Source organism: Lonchura striata, chromosome 2, assembly GCF_050655825.1.
Source record: "Lonchura striata isolate lonStrDom1 chromosome 2, ASM5065582v1, whole genome shotgun sequence".
Taxonomy (NCBI): domain Eukaryota; kingdom Metazoa; phylum Chordata; class Aves; order Passeriformes; family Estrildidae; genus Lonchura; species Lonchura striata.
The window spans coordinates 17,548,523-17,567,098 of NC_140704.1; the positions used below are offsets into that span (position 1 = coordinate 17,548,523).

The 18,576-nt window shown below is 37.3% G+C and overlaps 1 protein-coding gene across 7 annotated transcripts in view; it reads left to right on the plus strand.

The window, feature by feature from the left end:
* ARHGAP21 (Rho GTPase activating protein 21) overlaps positions 1 to 18,576 on the plus strand; it is a 111,443-nt gene that overhangs the window by 11,731 nt on the left and 81,136 nt on the right. The window contains exon 1 of one of the 7 annotated variants that reach the window (XM_021533121.4): positions 18 to 18,374. The exons of the other annotated variants lie outside the window; for them this stretch is intronic. Coding sequence (XP_021388796.3) covers positions 18,291 to 18,374 — 84 coding nt within the window. The 5' untranslated portion in view covers positions 18 to 18,290. Of the gene's footprint in view, positions 1 to 17; positions 18,375 to 18,576 lie in introns of those variants that run through there. 7 annotated transcript variants of the gene reach the window in all.

Consider the following 18,576-nt stretch of genomic DNA (forward strand, 5'->3'; position numbering starts at 1 on the left):
TAAAAAAAGGTAAACTTCTACTTCACAACTAGGAAATGAGATGGCCACAAAAATAGTTTTGTTGAATTGGGGTTTTTGTAGTTTGTGGGTGGGTAGACAAATAACCTCCACCCCCAAAAACTATTTTTAAAGCTAGATCTAAAATGTTAAAAGGCATCTGTGGTTAAGATGGTTTCTGGTCTTGTAATCAGTGATTCATGACTGAGAAACTAAATTCTTTAATGCGAGTGAGTAGAGACTGTGGTAATATTAGACAGTTACTCAGCAAGGCGTGTTCAGGGTAAACAGTCCTCACTGGTAAGTTTGTCTGTGGAGAATCATTTTTTCCTTGTTTCATTTAAATTGTAGACTTGGATAAACTTAGGAAAAAATCTTGTATTCAGTTAAGAATTCAATGATGCTTGTTTTTCACACTATCCCGGTGTGAGTTTATTTGGGAAAAAGATTCTCCCTTTGCAACTCCTTCAGCATGTTAACCTTTATACATTTCATGGCCAACATTCAGTGGCTTAAAGTTTGGATGATGCAATGTCAGTAAGTAATGTAATGGTCTGTAAGATTCTTTACAGTTCACAATGGCAATCAAGTTTGGAAACCAGATTTTTTTTTCTATGTTCTGTGTCTGCTGTGAGGGAGGCAAAGCACAAGCACTACAATCATCTTATTTTGGATAGTGCCAAAAAAGTGGATAATGATGTTTTAGTGGTTTTTTTTTTTGGGTTTTTTTTGTTTGTTTGTTTGTTTGTTTGTTTGTGGTTATTTGGTATGTTTTTGGGTGGTGTGTTGCTGTGTGGGTGATGGTTTGTTTGGGTTTTTTCTTTTTTTAAATTACTGGATTTTTAAAAAATTCAAACCACTAATTCTACCAGATGAGTTAAGGGGAAGGCATTATGTGTGAGATTAAAACCCGGATTTGTGGGAGTGACTTGACCTTAAATTCAGTTAATACTGTGGTGACTTCCCCCACTTGGATAATCTGGTCTTGCAGATTTCTCTTTTCCTGCTTAGGACCCAACCTTGAGCTTTCATTCCTTGGAAAGTGCCTCTAGTCTTCCTTACTTTTGTAAGTGGAAAAGCTGGGATTACAAGAATATGTCCTGAACTGAATCTTGCTAACATTTTCAAGACATGAGGAACAGTGGTTGTCCTTCTTTGTATTCTTTATCCCATGGCTCAGTTGTTTTATGTGGAACTTGATTTCTTTATCGCAAAGACACTTCTCATTTGGGAAAGAAATATAACTAGTTGTATCTTGGAATGACTCACTAGAGAATGATATTCCAGTTTAGTGTTACTGCTTAATAAGTCTGTTCTGGCCTATGTGCACATTATTTCACAAGCCTGTTTTTCTGTGTTACCTTATTTACAAATGGCTGTTTCAAAGTGGCAGTAGAGGTTTTACTTTTCCATTATACTGTTTTGTACTTTGAGTTCCAATGAGTTCAGAGAAGTTCCATTGTATTTATTGTTTTAAATAGTTGAAGTCTGGATTATTTTTTATTTTTAAGAGCGAATTCAGGTTAGATGATTTCAGAAATGATAAAAAATATGTCAGAAGATGTCTTGTTTATGTTAATAAAGGTTTTTAATAATTGGTGAAAAAAAGGATTTGGTCTAATTTAAAATACTAAAAAAAGGGGAAAATTATATTTATTCATACTTCATAAATAGCCTGTGTAAGTCTTTTCAGCTGGAGATGGTTCTGGACTTCAGCAGGCTTTGAATCAGTGCCTCTAATAAATGAACCTTTAGGAAAAATCTTTAATTCTTTTCAAAATCACTTGTGCCTATTCTGTTCTTTAATGCTGACTGATTTTTGTATTATGTACTAGAATATAAGTAAATAACTTGAATTGTATACTTTCTTCAAGCCTTTTGGAGAGATCAGTGTCAGGTTTAAGTAAGAATAACCCAAACAACTAACATTTCTTCACTTGTTAGAATAAAAAGCCTACAAATACTATTTTTCTGTATAATGCTGTCGAAAACCTGACGTGCTGTTATATATGAAGTCACAATGTGAAAATACGAAGAATGTAAAAATAACTGTATATTGAAGATAAGCACAGTGGAAGTAGATACATTTGTTTGAGGAACACAATTTTTGTCTTTTTATGCAACTCCTTTATTCTTACTCAAATTTAGAGGGTGAGAAAGCTTGTCTGTTTAAAGGAAATCTGTGAAGAATGAGGCCTACTTTTTTGAATGTGTGCAGCTTGAAAGTGTTTTAGGTATGTCTCCGAAACCAGGCAGATAAGACTCTTTGTTGTAAAAGTAGTACAGGTTGTGAATTTAGAAAACAGAAATTTAATCTTTAAAAAATCCCAAAAAAACAACAAAAGCAAATCTAAGAGAAATTAATGAGCATCTTTCCATAGCAAGTCATGGACTAAAGTATAATTATACTTCATCTAGTATCTCGTTCCATCATTAACAGACTTTGCCCGTTTTAAGAGAACTTTGTCTTCCTGGTGTGGTTTTGTTTTCTGTAGCTACTGCAGGATTTTGCCTGGAGCCTGGAAATCACTGCTGTACCTGCAGCAGTCTCTTTTCAGTGTTAGATCTATGACTTGGGAGTTTCTGGCCCTCTGAGGGCAATATTGAGGTGAATTTGTTCTTTTTCCTCCTTCCTTCCATATACACATGCGATTATATGTTATAATTGTGAAACTGGTTGCTGAAGCCAGAGGAGGATACACTTCTGTACTTATGTTGAAAGTGCTATGTTCATGTTAGCAGGGGGTGTTGCAGACTGTATTGGACATGAACAGGTCGGGGATGTTAAGGATTTGAGCTAGAATGTAGCACTTCACCAAAAATAGTCTGAACCTGATTTGCCTGCAGCACTGATTTGTGTAGTTGCTGTAAAATGCTTTTTCACTACTGAAGATATGGCACAGATTTAGAAACGGTTTTCACAGTATCAGTGAATCATTGAGGTTGGAAGGCATTTCTGAAGATCATTTAGTTCAGTAAACTGGAGCAGGCTATCGAGGATGGTGTCTAGGCTGGTTTTGACCACAAGTATGGAGACTCAGCAGCTTTTCTAGCAATGTTGTTTCAGTGTTTGATGACGCTTATGGTAAAACTTTGGGTGCTGGTGATGATATTTACATGGTTTTCCTTTATTTCACTTTGTTTCTGTGCATTTTCTAATTTCATACTTGGCCTCCAGCTGTACCTCTTTCTGTTGTTCATAATCCCTTCAATTCCCAGTTTGGTTCACTGTTCATTTTTATCTGGCCCATACTTCATTCGTTTGTCCGTAAGAACATAATAAAAGGCAGTGTCAAAAAACCCCCCTGATGTCAGGCTGAAAAAATACCTGCTGCTCTCCTCTCATCTACCAAGCCAGTCAACTGTTTACAAATGGCCATCAGGCTGATTAAGTATGTTTTATTATTGATCAATCTACCTTCTTGTCCTTTGTATGTTTGGAAGCCTTTCTTGTTGCCCTCCATGTCCAGTAGCAGATGAAAATCCAAGTAGGTTTTGGCTTTCCCATGGGCTTTGGCTTTCCTAACCCCTATCACTGCATGCTCAGTGTCTTTGTTTCTTTTGGATCACCTGGATTATGCTTGTGATCCTTGTAAATTCCCTTTTACATTTGAGCTCAGTCAGAATCTTCTTGTTTGTCACTGCATGCCTCCTGCCACCTTTGCTTGATTGATTGCACACTGGTGAGGATCATTCTTGAGCTTGTAGGAGATCCATGAAAATCAGCCAGCTCTCCTGGACTCTTCTCCAGGACAACCTCCTTTGAAATTCTTCCAAGCTGATCAGCGATCAGTTCTGTTCTGTGGAAGTCCAGGGCTTTGAGTCTGTTACGTGGCTTTGCTCTCTGCTCTCAGGATCCTGAATCTCGTTCTTCACAGTCACTGTAGCTAAGGTGGCCCCTGAACTTCACGCTCCCAAGAATTCTTCCTTTTCTGTAAATATGAGGTTTAGTAGATTGCCTGTTCCTTTTTGGAATCTCAGTCACCAGTGTCAGTCTGGAAACCTACTAGTGTTCTGTGATGTTAATAAAATTATTAAAAATAATATATATTTCATTGCATATGTTTTTGTGAATAATGCAGTTCTTCTGAATTGGTCTTGTACAAGGTAAAACCCTTACAGGCTGTTGGCTGGGAACTTTTACAGGGGAATTAAATGCAGAGAAAAGGAAGTTTCATTAGAGGATTAATCTGTTTCATCATAGGGCATAATTTGGAAGCCAGGATGTAAATTTGAGAAACGCAGTGAAAAGGTTTGGAAAAAGATTGTTACATAAAACTGAAACAAGAGCTTGTATTCTGCAATTAAGTAATTTTTAGTTATTATTGATGTCAGTTTAGTATTGTTGATGTCATTTTTGAAATCTGGTTGAAAGTATTTTGGTAAATTGTGCTGTCTCTATTCTTGCTGTATCTTAGGGGAGTGCAGGTCTCCTATCATCATTTGACACATGATATTTTGTGCAAGCACACCCAGGTCATGGACATGGAACTTCTGCCATTTGACCTGAAGTTGCTGAATGGTGATTTTTTAAAAAAGTAATTTCTCACTTGAAAGATAAGGGTAGGAAATACATTTTTTAATAGACATAGTAAAAAATTAAAGCAAGACCCTCCAGAAGAGAGCCAAATATTTTTGCACAGGCTGATTACTGTCACTTATGTAATGAGGAGCTTGGCACATGTGTAGTAGTTTATGATTGATGGGTCACAGTGTGTGTACTCACACTTTGGACAAGAGTGGTAAAATACATTCCTAAAATATACTGTGAGCTTAATTTGATGCTAGGTGAAATTTTTAAGAGTCAAGACCCGCTGCTGGCAGAAAGAAGGTTGTGGTGACACAACCTATTTTCTTGCAGAAATATAAGCAACTCTGAACCTAAGCAATTAAATGAATTAAATTCATGTGACTTTGTTATATAATCAATAGTCAACCTGTAGTTTTCCACTGATAAATCTCCTGCTTGTTTCTTGGTTTCTGCTAGTCTGTTGCTTTCTCCCTTTATTCCACACATTCAACTATGGTTGCTTTTCTTTTAATTTCTTTTTGAATGTTGTAGTTTTCTAGAACTTTTTTCCTAGGAGTTTTTGGCTGTAATATTACGACTCCCCTGAGTACTGACAGAAGTCCGATACCTGATACGTTAGGATTGATTTAGGACTTGCTTGTTAAAACGGTATGTTTTTCTTGAAATGGTAATTTCATTAAGTTTCAGTGGCACATTAATTTCAGACTTTGAATGTAGCTCTCACAGACTGGCTCGAACTTGTTGATGACATTTTGTGTGGCATGTTCTTTTACATACAGAAAGTGTGTTGGTGGCTGAACAGTTTCTCAGTCTGTTGGAATACATTGTCTCAGGTGGGTTTATGAACCATATCCTGAGTTTGTGCACTTGAATGTCTCAGGTTGTTTGTATCAGTCTTTAGTTAATAAAAGTTTCTTTGAGATTTTAAGTGCTAGTACATTTATTCCTTATTTACTAGGAGTCTTTAGAGTGGGAATTTTTTACCTTTTTAATTAGTTCTGCACTGTACCCTGACCTTTTAAGTTAAAAAGAATAATAAAAAAATCCTTGACCCTTTATTCTATCCAGCTTTTTTAGACACAGAATCTATTGCTCATTGATGTACTTTGGGTTTAGTATTCAATATAGAGGTAAGTTTTTAATGTGTTCATTTAATTCATGTTCATTTAAGTCTTTGTATGCCTTTTGTATGTTGTCAATCACACCTGCCATGCATTTTAAAGAAAAGGACCACTTTATGCCCTCTCTCATCCTGTCCTCTTCCTACTGGACTGTTGCTTCCTCCGTCGCTGCTCATTTCCATTATTTAGTGTGTGGCAAGACCTTATCCTTTAATGAGCAGAGGACTGAAAGGGCAGGGAATTACATGCTGATTTTTCAGCTCTGGAGGTGATTGATCCAACACTTCAATGAGGGGGAAAAATAATTTATATCAGTATGAGTAGTGCTGCTGGATGTAATTGTTGTTGCTGTGCTTGTGTAGCATATTTGGTTGGTCATACTGTTCACAGCGTTTGTGAACATTTGTACTCCGTAATCTCTGAACGTGCTGGTGTCATTCCCCATCTGTTGGCAGTTGTGTTCCTCCCAGAAGACCATGCCCAGTGTTTGGCCCTCTCTGTGGGACATGACAAACTGGAGAGAGGGAAGGCATTCAGAGCCTGGAGTGCCTGCCTGGACAGGAGGCCACTGACCCCAGCTTTGCTCAGCCTGAAGCAGGGAGGGCTGAGAGGGCAGGTGGATGGGGCCTTCAGCTTCTTGAAAGGGAAGGGATGAGAAAATGGATGTAGTAAGGGAAGCTCCAGGTGAGCACAAGGAGAAAAAATTGCTGTTTAGGGTGGTTAAACATTGGGACAGCTTGTGAGAAGTCCTGGAACCTTCCTCTTTGGAGACTTCTGGGACTTCACTGTGTGAAGACCATAGCAGCCTTTTAATCAGCAGTCTCTAGTGTCTGCGATTAGGGCTGTGTGTTTGTTGCTTTTTCTCAGAAGAAAAGCATTGCTGCATTGTAAAAAGTCTTACTGGCATGTCCTTTCTAATAAAAATGAGGTGTTTCTTAATATAGTTATGTGCTGAAAAAGACACCTGCCTGTGCCTATAGACATCTCTAAAAAATTGGAATTAGATTCAATGCAAAACACTGGTGTGGGGCTTTTTTTCTTTTTTTTTTTCCCTCAGTTGCACCTGTATAATGCTTAATGAAGATTACATTTTCAGTGTAAAGTTCAGTGAAATTGTGTTATTTTGGACTAGTCTGTTTTAGAGATAAAGGTGTTCTAGGGATAAGAAAAAACCAAACAGGTGATAGTTCTTGGTTTTTAGCCTGTATCAAGAACTGAAGTGAGATGGACTGCAGAGGATGTGGCGTTTCATCATCCAGCATGAGTTTTTACTAAGGTGATGACTAGGTCAAATTTACAGTTCCTTTTTATTGCCTAACTTTGGAGGATGAAGTTTTGGTAAAGAAAACGGTAATCGGGTTGACTTTCTTAGGAGTGTTTTGTCTATGTGTTTCCTGTAGTAACAGCTTTTTTCAGGTTCAGCGCTCAGGAAAAATGAAGGTACAAATTTGCTTTCTGGAGTTTTCTTTCTTACTTTATCCTTATGTTGGGGAATTTCAGAGATTGTATTTTAAACTCGGTTCTTGGAAACCCTTTGTATTTTTTTTTCATTGTGCCTTTTTAGTGTAAGTAATTTTCTCTGTCAAGATGTTGGGAGTAAGGAGTAGAAAATACGGACTCTAAGAGTGATAAATCTGAAGGCAATGGTGGAGTTCGGATTTAGGCCATTGTACCACAGCCACCTTGCTTGGCCTTGACTTATTAATGAGATCAATGGATGTTATTACTGATTTCTAAATAACGTTATGTGCAGAGTTGGAGATAGGCTTGAGAGTACCTCTCGACTTGGTGGGATGGGAATCTATTGGCCAGAATTTTGGTGTGGCTCTGCTTATACCCTTTCATGAATAGAAAGCACCCCAAAATATTTTTAAGCTAAAAAAAAGAGATTTTGCACAGCTTTCTCCTATATAGAAAGCTGAAAGGAAAACAAAATTATTTTATTGGTTTAGAAATTAGGGGAATATATCTCTACTCCCTACTGACTAAATCAGGGGATGTCCTTGCTTCTAGAATTAGCTCCAGATGAGGCTTTTTATTTATTCTTTTTCTGTTACTAATTAAATAACGATGATATTTCTCAGAAACCAGTTCCTTCTAGTTCATAGGTCGGAAGTTTTTCTCCAGTCTCCTCGGAGGCCTGGCTGCACTTCTGCTGGCATTCTTAGTAGTCTCTGGCTGAAACGGTTCACTGAAGGGGCAAGCAGTAAGTTGTTAGGCTGGCCACGGTCATCACTTCTAGAAATGTCGTGTAGGCTTGGAGATCGTTTGGAAACTGAAACTTAATATTAGTTGGACTTCTTGTGATGAATGGTAATGTGCTAATATGAGCAAACTTCTGTTTTTTAAGATGCTTCCTGCATTTAGCAAACATTCTCCTTGTTGTAACATTTCAGAGGATACCCTGACTTTTTTTCTGAGAGTTTTGGAATGATGAATTGTGCCACCAGCCTAGTGAGGTTTAAGACCATAATTCTAAGCGACACATCATTACTAAGATCTACTTAGATACCATCCCCGCAGAGCTACATGTGTTGAGTTCTGTGGTTTTTTGCAATCAGTGTATTTCCCTTTAGTGGTAAGCACTAAAAATTACCCTGGGTTCACAGTGTAATTGAAATGTTGAGGCCAGAGGGTGAAGCTATTGACTTCCTCTGTAAATGTAATGGGGCAGTGCTTCTAGTTGATGAAAAGCAGGTCTTTGCCAGTGCTACAGTAGTGTTTTGCATACTGTGTGTTTTTGTCATAAAAGTTCCTCTTATCCTGTGGTTAAGAAATAAAAGGGTTTTAAATTCCATTGTATGAAAGAATTATTAAGTATTGTGTCAAGTCTCTTTCATGCCACAGCTAATTTGCCTGTTACATAGAGACAAATTCAGACACCTGGCTTCTCTGCACCTTGGATCATTTAGATGTGCTGTGCGGTAATTTTACATAGTAATTTTTCACATTGCATCTGAAAATACATTCTGTTGTCTCAACTGTAAAAAAAAAAAAGGGATTTCAGATGTACTCCTTTTTTCAACATAATGCTGCCTTTAGCATCTCCCTGGTCTGTACTTCACTGTTTTGAATTTCATAACTAGATGCTTAGACCTGGAGTTATACCTTATAAAGAGAAGTGCAACGATACCTTTGCTCTGCCTGTGTTTTGTGAATTTGAACTTTTGCTCCCTAGGAAAAAAAATGATCTTCAGGTCTACAGACATACAAAAAATGAGGAAAGTGAAGTTTAATCTATTGGAAAATGTATGTTGATCAGAAAAAAAAAAAGTTAATTGTTCCACCTGTACTTGTATACTTTTTTGCCAAGAATATTTTTGTTTTCATAATTTTCAGTTATGATTTTTTCTCTAAAGAATGTATATAAGCATTATAAGGTCAAAATATATTAAAAGCACTAGCTTATGATTCTGCAAGTTTCTTCTTTTATTTTTGATGAAAAGATCATAATATCTGCATTTCTGTATGATAATTGCATGCTGAAATAGCTGAAGGCACTGCAGGTGAAAATGCAAGGCTCGTTTTCTTCAGGCAAACAATAGTGTCAGAAGCAAACGTTGTAATGGAATGAAGAAGTAAAAATTCTTGAATCTGATTTATTTTGTTCATGGCATCAGTCTGCCCATCTGTTAATTGCACTGCAGTTGCTCTCAGAGGTCCCTGGCCAATTTTGGTCAAATTTCAAGGCAAGAAGGTGGTCTCAGAGATAATGTACGTGCCTGGAAATTCATAGTCACTCAGTAGGCAGATACATTTTGTCTTAGACTGGTTAATGCCTTGCACTGAAGGTGAGGTAGAGGAGCTGTTGTGGCCAGTCAGCACACGTGTGACTGCCAAAAAACCATTCTTTCCCTTACAGGGGATCTGACAGCACGAAAGAAGATTGGGGGAACAAGATGTATGAGACCGAAGTCAGTTCTACCACTCATGTAGCAACTTGATATGTTTAATTTGTTTCTAAAATAAACCTTAAGCCTTCTTAGAATTCCAAAGCTCCCTGGAGTATTTGTTAACTTCTTTTAAAGGGTATTTTCTTCCAAGTAAATCTATCTACCTTTGGATGAATGAAAACTTTTGAGAAGAGATGGAAATTTGCACTGTGGTGGGGAAGAGCTTTGATCAAGTCTATGTACTTTATAAAACAAAAAAGAATGGAAGTCATGAAAGTTAGTATCAGATTGTGTCACATGACTGATCTGATAACACTGTTCATGCAAAATGAGGCTTGTTCCTAATAGAAAAAAAGTATGGGAAAATGGAAGGAAAATCTGAATTTTTTAATCTCTTCCAGTTAGGTAAATTGCCTAGAGACATTACTAGATATTATAGAGGTCAATCTTTGAGGTTTTTTTAAAAAGACCAGACTTCAAGCCTCTGAAAATGCAGCATATGGAAGCATGCTTATAGGGTCTATACTATTTTTTTTTTTAGTACAGGGAACAGAGGTGTTTGATTTTGTTGTTTGAGGTTCCTCATCTTCCTTCAAAGGAACGAAAGCTTCATCAAGTTCTAGACAAGCCTCTGGCACTGTACAAGTTTAAAATTTGGGGACAGTCAGAAGAGAAAGTTAGGCATAAGTCACCAAGCTGTATTAATTAACAAGCTGTTTTTATTAAACTCTTCTTCTCTTGGGAGTGACAAGTGGTGATATTTGTTTCTCGGCTGGGTTCTGTAGCTTGCGTATGACAGGACTTCTCTGTACTGCATTATGTTGCTTGTAATCAATGCAAGTTGCCTGCCAGATTTGAAAACCTAACCCAGAGTAGCTTTGTTTGTAGCATATGTTAGCTGGTATATTTACACTTTACCCTCCTACAAAAGGAAAGTAGAAGTGCAGGTGTGACGAATGTTGGTCATTAGTAATCCGGTATCTTAGAGTTTATGTCCCCTGCCCATGTACCTGCAGGAAAAAAGGTACTGACAAAGGGCTTGGGACTGCACTGAGTAATTCTGTAGCATTTGTGTTAACACTAACAATGTGGGAGTTCTACTCAATCTGTACATTTGAGACCACAGGTGGGAAAAGGAGAAAGGCTTTTGGAAAGGTTTCTGTGAAGGGTACTTCGAGATCTCTCTTGGTGTAGAGGTGAAGTGGCCAAGGCAGGTGTTCAGCATCGTGGTCCTTGCCAGCTGGGATACAGCAGCTTTAAAAAGTTTTGCTCTAGGAGCTTAGGGTTCTTGCTCTGTGGGAGACTTACAGGAAGCTATTAAGGAATGTAATGTTCACTTACAAGTTTTTTTCCTAGTGTTTTGAGAACATATGTACAATGACTGATCATTACTTGAATTTTGGAAGAGCAATTATAAAAGAAACTCACATTGTCATTCTGAAGTCTAACGCCTTGAACAACTAATGCTGAGTTTGAAACATTTTGACTCTGATAGTGCAGATGGTAAAGGTTAACACTATAGAGATATCCAATCTGTAAGGGTATGTTATCATTTAATAAAAACATATTAATTGAAAAAAACCTGTATGTTAAGAATAGCAAAATAAGGGTGTTCTATGAAAAATAAGATCAATAATGTTATGTAATATGTTTTCCAGCATGCCCAAACTGATTTTCTGTTTTTTTTTTTTTTTGGTTTTCAGTTCAGTCAGTGAACTAGTTAAGTGAAAGAAATGTTCAGAAATTATTTGTTGCAGTTGAGATTAGACTTCTGCTTTCTGAAGTCGGAGCTTACCTTTCTGACTGAGAGCTCAGTACAATCCCTTTCTTGTTTCACTGGTGGACTGCCTTTCTGAGGCTGAGGGAGAAGGAAGGGAGAGGAAGCAAATGTGATTATTTTGCTAGGTGATGAACTCAAGTTGCTTCACATGTGCTCTACTAATTTTATTTTAATGAAGATTTTATTTTTTTTTCATTTTAGCTGGCTTCAGGAAGAGCTCAGCTGCTCTGATTGCCCGTTTGGTGAGGTTATGTTAACTTCAAAATTTGTACTTAGTGTTGAAGGACAATTCAGCTGTTATTCTCTATATATCAGAGTTGTGTTATGAAGTAAACCATGTAATCAAGTACTGAGAACATACTATTCTAACAGAAATAGGAGGATTTTATTGAAAATATCTTAATATTTCAATAGTTCTTGTGTTTACCAGCAGTAATATTTTTTAATTCTGGTTCTCTTCTTACAGTCTGAATGCAAAGAAAGCAGGAATATGTCTGTGTTCTGATCAGGCTGGCACTGTTTCTGGAGTGACATGAGTGTTGCTTTCTGGGATTGTCTTTCAGGAAGGAGGTTCTCTGTACACAAACAGTTTAGCCTTCTGAACACCCTCTGGTCTCAATAAGAGGGTATTGGGCTGTAGGTGAAGGTGCTTCAAGTGTGGTCACAATTGTTGATTAGTTTTATCCTAGCCTTATATTTAGAGATTGCTAGGTTATTGAGAAGACGTGAATATATTATAATAGATTTGCTATTTAAGTAAATGTCCCAATAAATGGGAAGAATTTTCTCTGTAATCACCAGAGGTAACATTGTATTTTCTTATGTGTTTCTATAAGCATTAATGCATGTAGGGATTCTGCTTTATTACAATAGAAAATTTTAGGATTCTGAAGCCCTGTCTTAAGCTGGCAAGTAACTTAGTTCTGGCTTTGTGCTGAGATCAGAAAATGGCCGAGCTGATCGCATGGCGCTGCAGTGTAGTGAAGAATGGAAAGACAAGAGGAAATCCCTGTTAGAATTCTTCCTGTGGTGGTGCTCAAGCAGTTGTGAACCCATGCGTGTTCAGATAGGATCACTAATATTGTAAGTGAATAGCCTTCTGTAAAAGAAAATGTGTGTCTTGTTGATACCAAAGCCATTACATTTGATGTAATTTAATTTTGATGTTTTTACCATTATTCCTGGGGGTAAAAAAAGAAAGGGAGACCTGCCTACTTTCTAACCTGGTCATGGCTGCATCACTGCTGGTGTGTACACTGTCTTCTAGAAATTCAGATGTAAGCTAGAAACAAGTAGTAATGTGTCTTACAGTTTTGTTTTCATGGGGACAAAGAAGTAGTGATGGGTAGTGCATTATGGTAGGAATTAGCATGGCAGTTTTTTCTGTCTGTATTTTGTTCGGATATGAAAAATTACCATGTAGAGACATTTTAAATTAAGTCACGTTGCATTTTGTCTTAGACTGGAGATGATGTAAAATAACCAGGTGAATAGTACTAATGTGATCTAAAATGCATTTGACAAATAGACTTCTGTAAAATTTTTGCTGGGTTTTGCTATTTTAATCCTCTGCTGATATAAAAACTAAAGACAGTGAGAGCAAGTGGAAACTGAAACAATACTGGTATAATTGTGTGAACACTGGATTGGACAAACAGGAATTTCCACAGGAGCAGTACATTTGCCATCCAGGAACTTGCAGGTGAAAAGCAAATGATCTGCTCTTGAGAGACATTGAGCTCGTTGGTAGCAGTGATGATAGCTTCAGTAAACTTACATTTTCTTACATTTTAGCCCCATAAAGGCTACCAAGTCCTTAATGGTGTGACAGAATATACTTTGCAAAAGAGTATATGGCTTTTATTTCTTACTCAGTCCTCACTAAACTTGGCTGTGCATTTCTTGACTAGAACAGTGTTAGAATCTTGCTTCCAGTTTCTAAAGATTGCCAGCTGCTTTACTAGAGTGCAGTTTGAGGAATCAAAGTATATTTCAGTATATTCATTTTTATGGGATTACATGCAAAATGATACTTCCCTACAGCTAAAGCTAGTCAAAAGTCAGGTTTTGTTTGGATGTTGATTGTTCGCTGAAACAGAGAGATCTGTGCCTGAATATGATCAGATAAAGAAAAGGAAAAGCTAGAAGTTGGTTAAAGAAGGGAAACACAGGCCTAGTCTACTGAAAATGTCTATGGCTAAAATCCCAGGAAGTGGGCACTATTTGAGCTTAACTGATGAACTGAACTGATTGCTCAAGAGAAAAGGAGCTCACTGTGTTGTGACTCAAACTGACACTTGACAGATCAATCCTGCTATCGCATGTCCTTTGAGGAAGCAAACGTGATGGTGAAGTTGTCTTGAGAGTGGGTGCAGGAGAATTTTTGAAGAATTAGGCAGCCAAATTGATGAGTACCTCACCGCATGAGTTTTTAAAACAATTACTAGAACAACTCTCTTTATATGATTTAGATATTGTGAATGTGTTTGCAGACTGTTGAATGCTATGTTTACAAAATGTATCATAAAATACATTGCTGAATTCATCTAATGGGCTTATACATTGATAAAATACAAGTTGCATTTATGCAGAAGAAAAATGACAGTTATGCTAATCTCAGTTATTTTCTTTTGCCTTGAGTTTCTGAAGAAAAATATGTTTTGTGCATTCCCTTAGTTTCTCAGGTTTTGAGAAACCAGTAGAATGGAATAGAAAATATCAGTAGAATTGTAGCAGACTGATTTGCATGTGTTAAAAAGCCAAAAATGGTACTGTGCCACCTGTTGTACGTACGCTGCATTTTTCCCCCCTAAGGTTCTCTTGTGTTTGTAATTCTATGAACTGTGTTACATCTTAAAAAGAAGTTGTTACAGAGGGAAGGAAACAGTCCAGATATTTTTTTCCACTATGGAGGGAGATGGCTTGTGTATTTACTGTTTCTTCCCTTTTTAAAAAAATGTTCATAGATTTTTGTAACAATTTCAATCATAGGAAAGAACTCAGAATGGAATAATATTTCAGCCTCTTCCTGCTGTTGACTTGGTTTGTAGGAACTTTTTTCCTTGTCAGCCTTTGAGACTTAAGCAATGAAAACACCTTTTCTTCAGACACATTTTTCCTTTTTTGTTCTTGTGCACGTCTCAGTTTCATTTGCTAAAACTCCCCCACATTTCCACCAGAGCTTCACTATCATCACTGTCAGTCTGCACTTTGTTAGTGAAGGATTTACCCTTTCAAGGAATTGTTGCAAGTTCTGAACAGCACCTTTCTGGTACATGCTTCACTGTGTGCTGTTGATGTGCTGACCCTTGGGTATGATTTGCGTATTTACTCATGTAGAAAAATATCTGGAGTTTTAGGGAAATGGAAGCCCTTCCTTTGTGTGCATATGAGCTGTTCCTGTTTCGGAAAGCTCGCTGCAGTTTTTAGAGAAAAGTCTAGATACTTGAGGGGTACAATTTTAGGGAAATTAAATGTTCCTTTATAACCTTCTAGAATCTGCATACAAAGATGGAGAGTTCTGAAAGAGATGAGGAAGTTGTTTGTGAGCTGTTTTTAGTTTAGTTACCTCAAAATATTGAGATGTTAAACTTGGTTTTTAACAGCAGGAGAGAACAGTGGACTTGGCAACAGATGTGAGAGGACATTGAATAGGTTCTTGATTTTTTTATTTAATAAATTGCATAATTGAAGTTTAGCTTCATTGTGTTCTCGGAATCCTAAGTGGTCCCTTCATTACTTACAGAGGCATGAAGCTGACCAGTGGTAGAATTTCAAAACCTGGATGACATTCATCATCTATTTTTCAGTCAAAGCTCAGTGTATGATAAGGCGCTCTCTGAGCAATTGAGTGCTGAACTCAAATTTTCTCTGGACACTGAGTCCTTTGTTGCCTACTAATGTTGATGTCTGTAATCTGTCATTCTCTAGTTATGGGTGCATCTTTAAATGCTTCAAATTGAAAATTCAGTGTATAAGCATTGCTTTTATATTTTGAGCAAAACTTTTTAGAAGTTTAATGCTTACAACAAAAATTATTTCAGTTTTACTTCTGTATTAAGCTTTTCCAAGATAGGCATTGGTAAAATGGATGTTGAAGGCAAAAAGGGAAGAAGACTTCTCTTGATTTTAGGCCTTTTATAAGGAAGCTTCATACATAGTAACTATGCTTAGGAGGAGTAAATATGGACTCTGAAAAAACATGTTAACAGTAAAGAAAATAAGATTAGAACCGGGGAGCACTGAATTAGTGGAATTTGATTTAACATCGTGCCAGGAAGGAGATTTATCTCTTGTAAATGAGGGCAATTGTCAAGCTGGCTGATGAACAGTTTACAGTAACAGCAGATTCAAATTTACAAGTATAAAGACTGATTGGAGAAAAACATTGAGACAGTCCATTTTAAGCAATAGCTGAAATTTACTGTGGAAGGTGCTGCAGTTTGTGAATTCCTTTTACCTGAGGCACCTTAGTAAAGACTCAAGCTTGAAACAACTTGTCCTCAGGTCTTTCTTGTGCCTGCTGGAATTTACAGGCGTTTCTGTACTAACCTTTGGCAGCAGCTGGCAGGCCTAGACTGACTGACTGACTCTGAAAATGTTCTCCTACTGCTCTGTATTGCTATTTATGGTTTTATCTGTAATATTAAACACTTTTGCATAAACTGCAATGGTGTATAAACACTGTCCAGATTGTCAGAGATCAGAATAGGTTTAGGATTTCATTGAAATGGATTTGAAAATGAATGGAAGGTAAAGGGTAAATAATGGCTGCTGGCGTTATGGAAAGAGTTACACAAATTTGATGCTGAGTTGTAACTGCTGTTTTTTAAATAATAACATACTGTACAGTAGGAGATTTCTAATATAATATGTTGAATACTTTATTAGGAAGTTGAATGCTTCATAGGAAATTAATATGGAGTGATATTTGATGAATCTAAAAGTAGATAATTGATAGTAAAACAAATCACTGCAAAACTGTACTAAAATACTGTTTAAGAAGAACTTGGTTGATGTTGATTTTAGTATAGAACAACAGTCTTCTCTTAATTTTCCAGATCTGCTTTCCCTCTTCCTTCTGCCTGATTTAGTTGGTGACAGCATTTTTCCACAGTCCAGCAAATGTGCAGCTGGCTGCATTTCCAGCCATGTGTAGGCTGCCCCACACGCTCTGCCAGCATCCCGCTGCCAGTCCTGCAAGGTGCCAGGTCCTTCCTCGTTCCAGTATTGCTGTCCTGGGGACTTCACTGCCTCAGTCTGCTCTGGCATCTCTGCAGTAACCCCCTGCTCTGTAAAACCTTCCCAGACATCCTCTCCAAGATTTCTCAAGCTTGGATAGTTAATGGTGTCTCTTGTGAGGAAGTGTATCTGTTCCACCTAGTAATAGTTGCTAAGCAGGACATTTCTTCTAGCCACATGTCATGTTAGCCCTGCCTGCTTCATTACAGACCACCTAACTGGAGATGTTATTGTTCCTTTTTTTTTTTTTTTTTTTTTTTTGACCTGAGAACACATTAATTTTGTGCCGTGTTGCTGTTCTCCCTTTTGCACAATTAGGTATTGTAAATATAATAGAGAATCTCCTGCCATATCTCTCTTAAAAAACCAGAATAGGTTTTTTTTTTTGTACACAACAGGGTCTTGGAAGTTTTCAGACTATTCATATTGGCAAGAAGGGAAGAGGTTGGCTTGGACTCTGATATTAATTTCCAGGGTCCTTTGGATGAGGAATTGGAACAAGATTTTTAAATTTGGTTTGGGTGAAACAAATGAAGCCTTATTTTTATAATTGTCTCAAAGTTAGAGCTGCTCTTTGGCCACACCATTTGTTTAACTCTCATGTACAAGTTTGTTTTATTTCCAGACTGCTTTCATACCACACGTTTTCTTTGACATTTGAAGTATTTTTCAGTCATTTGGCCATTACTGAACCAAAGGGTGAATTGGCCACTTGTTCCCATAACCTTTCCTCCATCTTTTCCCAAGACAGTTTTCTGTTTCTTGCATCTCATGAATGTTGTTAGATAATTGTATCATTTAAACTGAAGGTTACTCTAAGTTGGTTGTGTGACTAATCCAGTAGTTTGTGTAGTCCCCAGATAAAACGAGTATGTTTCTGCAGAAACACATTTCCTGTATTTCTGAATCTCAGTTTGGAATGGGAATATTAGGTAAGCAGTCAAGATACAGTAAGTGAGATTCATGCTAAAATAAGATTGTTGTTTGCAGATTGCAAAAAGGGAATACATGAAGGAAGGAAGGAACTTTTCCAGTATTTCTTCAGTTTCTCAAGATCCCTCTGGTGTTGCAGCCCTGACCTATAGGATTGTCATCCTTCATTACAGAAGGCTGCCAGCATATCTGTGCAATGCTAACAGTATTTTTACAGGTTTAAAGGGAAGTCTGCTATTTAAGAGTAAAAAGTAGATAAACCTGTATAATTTTTATGAACACCGTGCCATTCTCCTAACTTCAAAAAGTTGCATTGTATTGTGCTGGGTTTTAAAGAGGCATCCTAAGCTTTTGAATCTTATTTACAATATAGGGAGCCATCATCACAGTCATGCCTAAGGAAGTTTTAAGATTGATATGATGTGAATTATGACTCTAAATTGTTTATATTTAGAGTGATTTCAGCAGGAGCAGAAATGAAGGGGGCAGGGAAAAGAACAAGTGCAGTTTGAGAGTGCCTTTGTTTGCTTTAGTGTGGTTTCTTAGGATGTTCTTATTTCTCATACATTCCCAAGAATGCATAATTTGTCAGCTTCGGAAGTATTATTTTGAATAATGTTACGCAATTCTGTCAGTTTATCTTGTTGACTTGACACATAGTTGGGGTGGGAAGGGAGACTGAACAGGAAGGAAAGTCCTTGTTCCTGAATGTCGTTACTGCACAGCTCTCATATCCTCGAGGATCACCCGGACAAAAGCTGAGTCAGAGCACAGCAGCACTGTGCACCACAGCAATGGCCCAGTTCAGGATTTTGGACTGCGTGATCAATCACAACTGGAATTTCATATGTAACCTGTACTGTGCGTGGAGTGATCAGGTTTGTTGTTTGCTTATCCTTGCATACAAGATGATTATTTAATGTAGTATAAGGGGAGAACAAAAAGGCTTGGGTTGATCTCCCCACCCCCAATCTTACAGAAGATGAGCTATTAGAAATGCTGCTATTTACTAAGGAGTTTTTTAGAGATAGTAAGCATACAAAACATGGTTTGATTATATAATTGCTTTTTTTAACACTT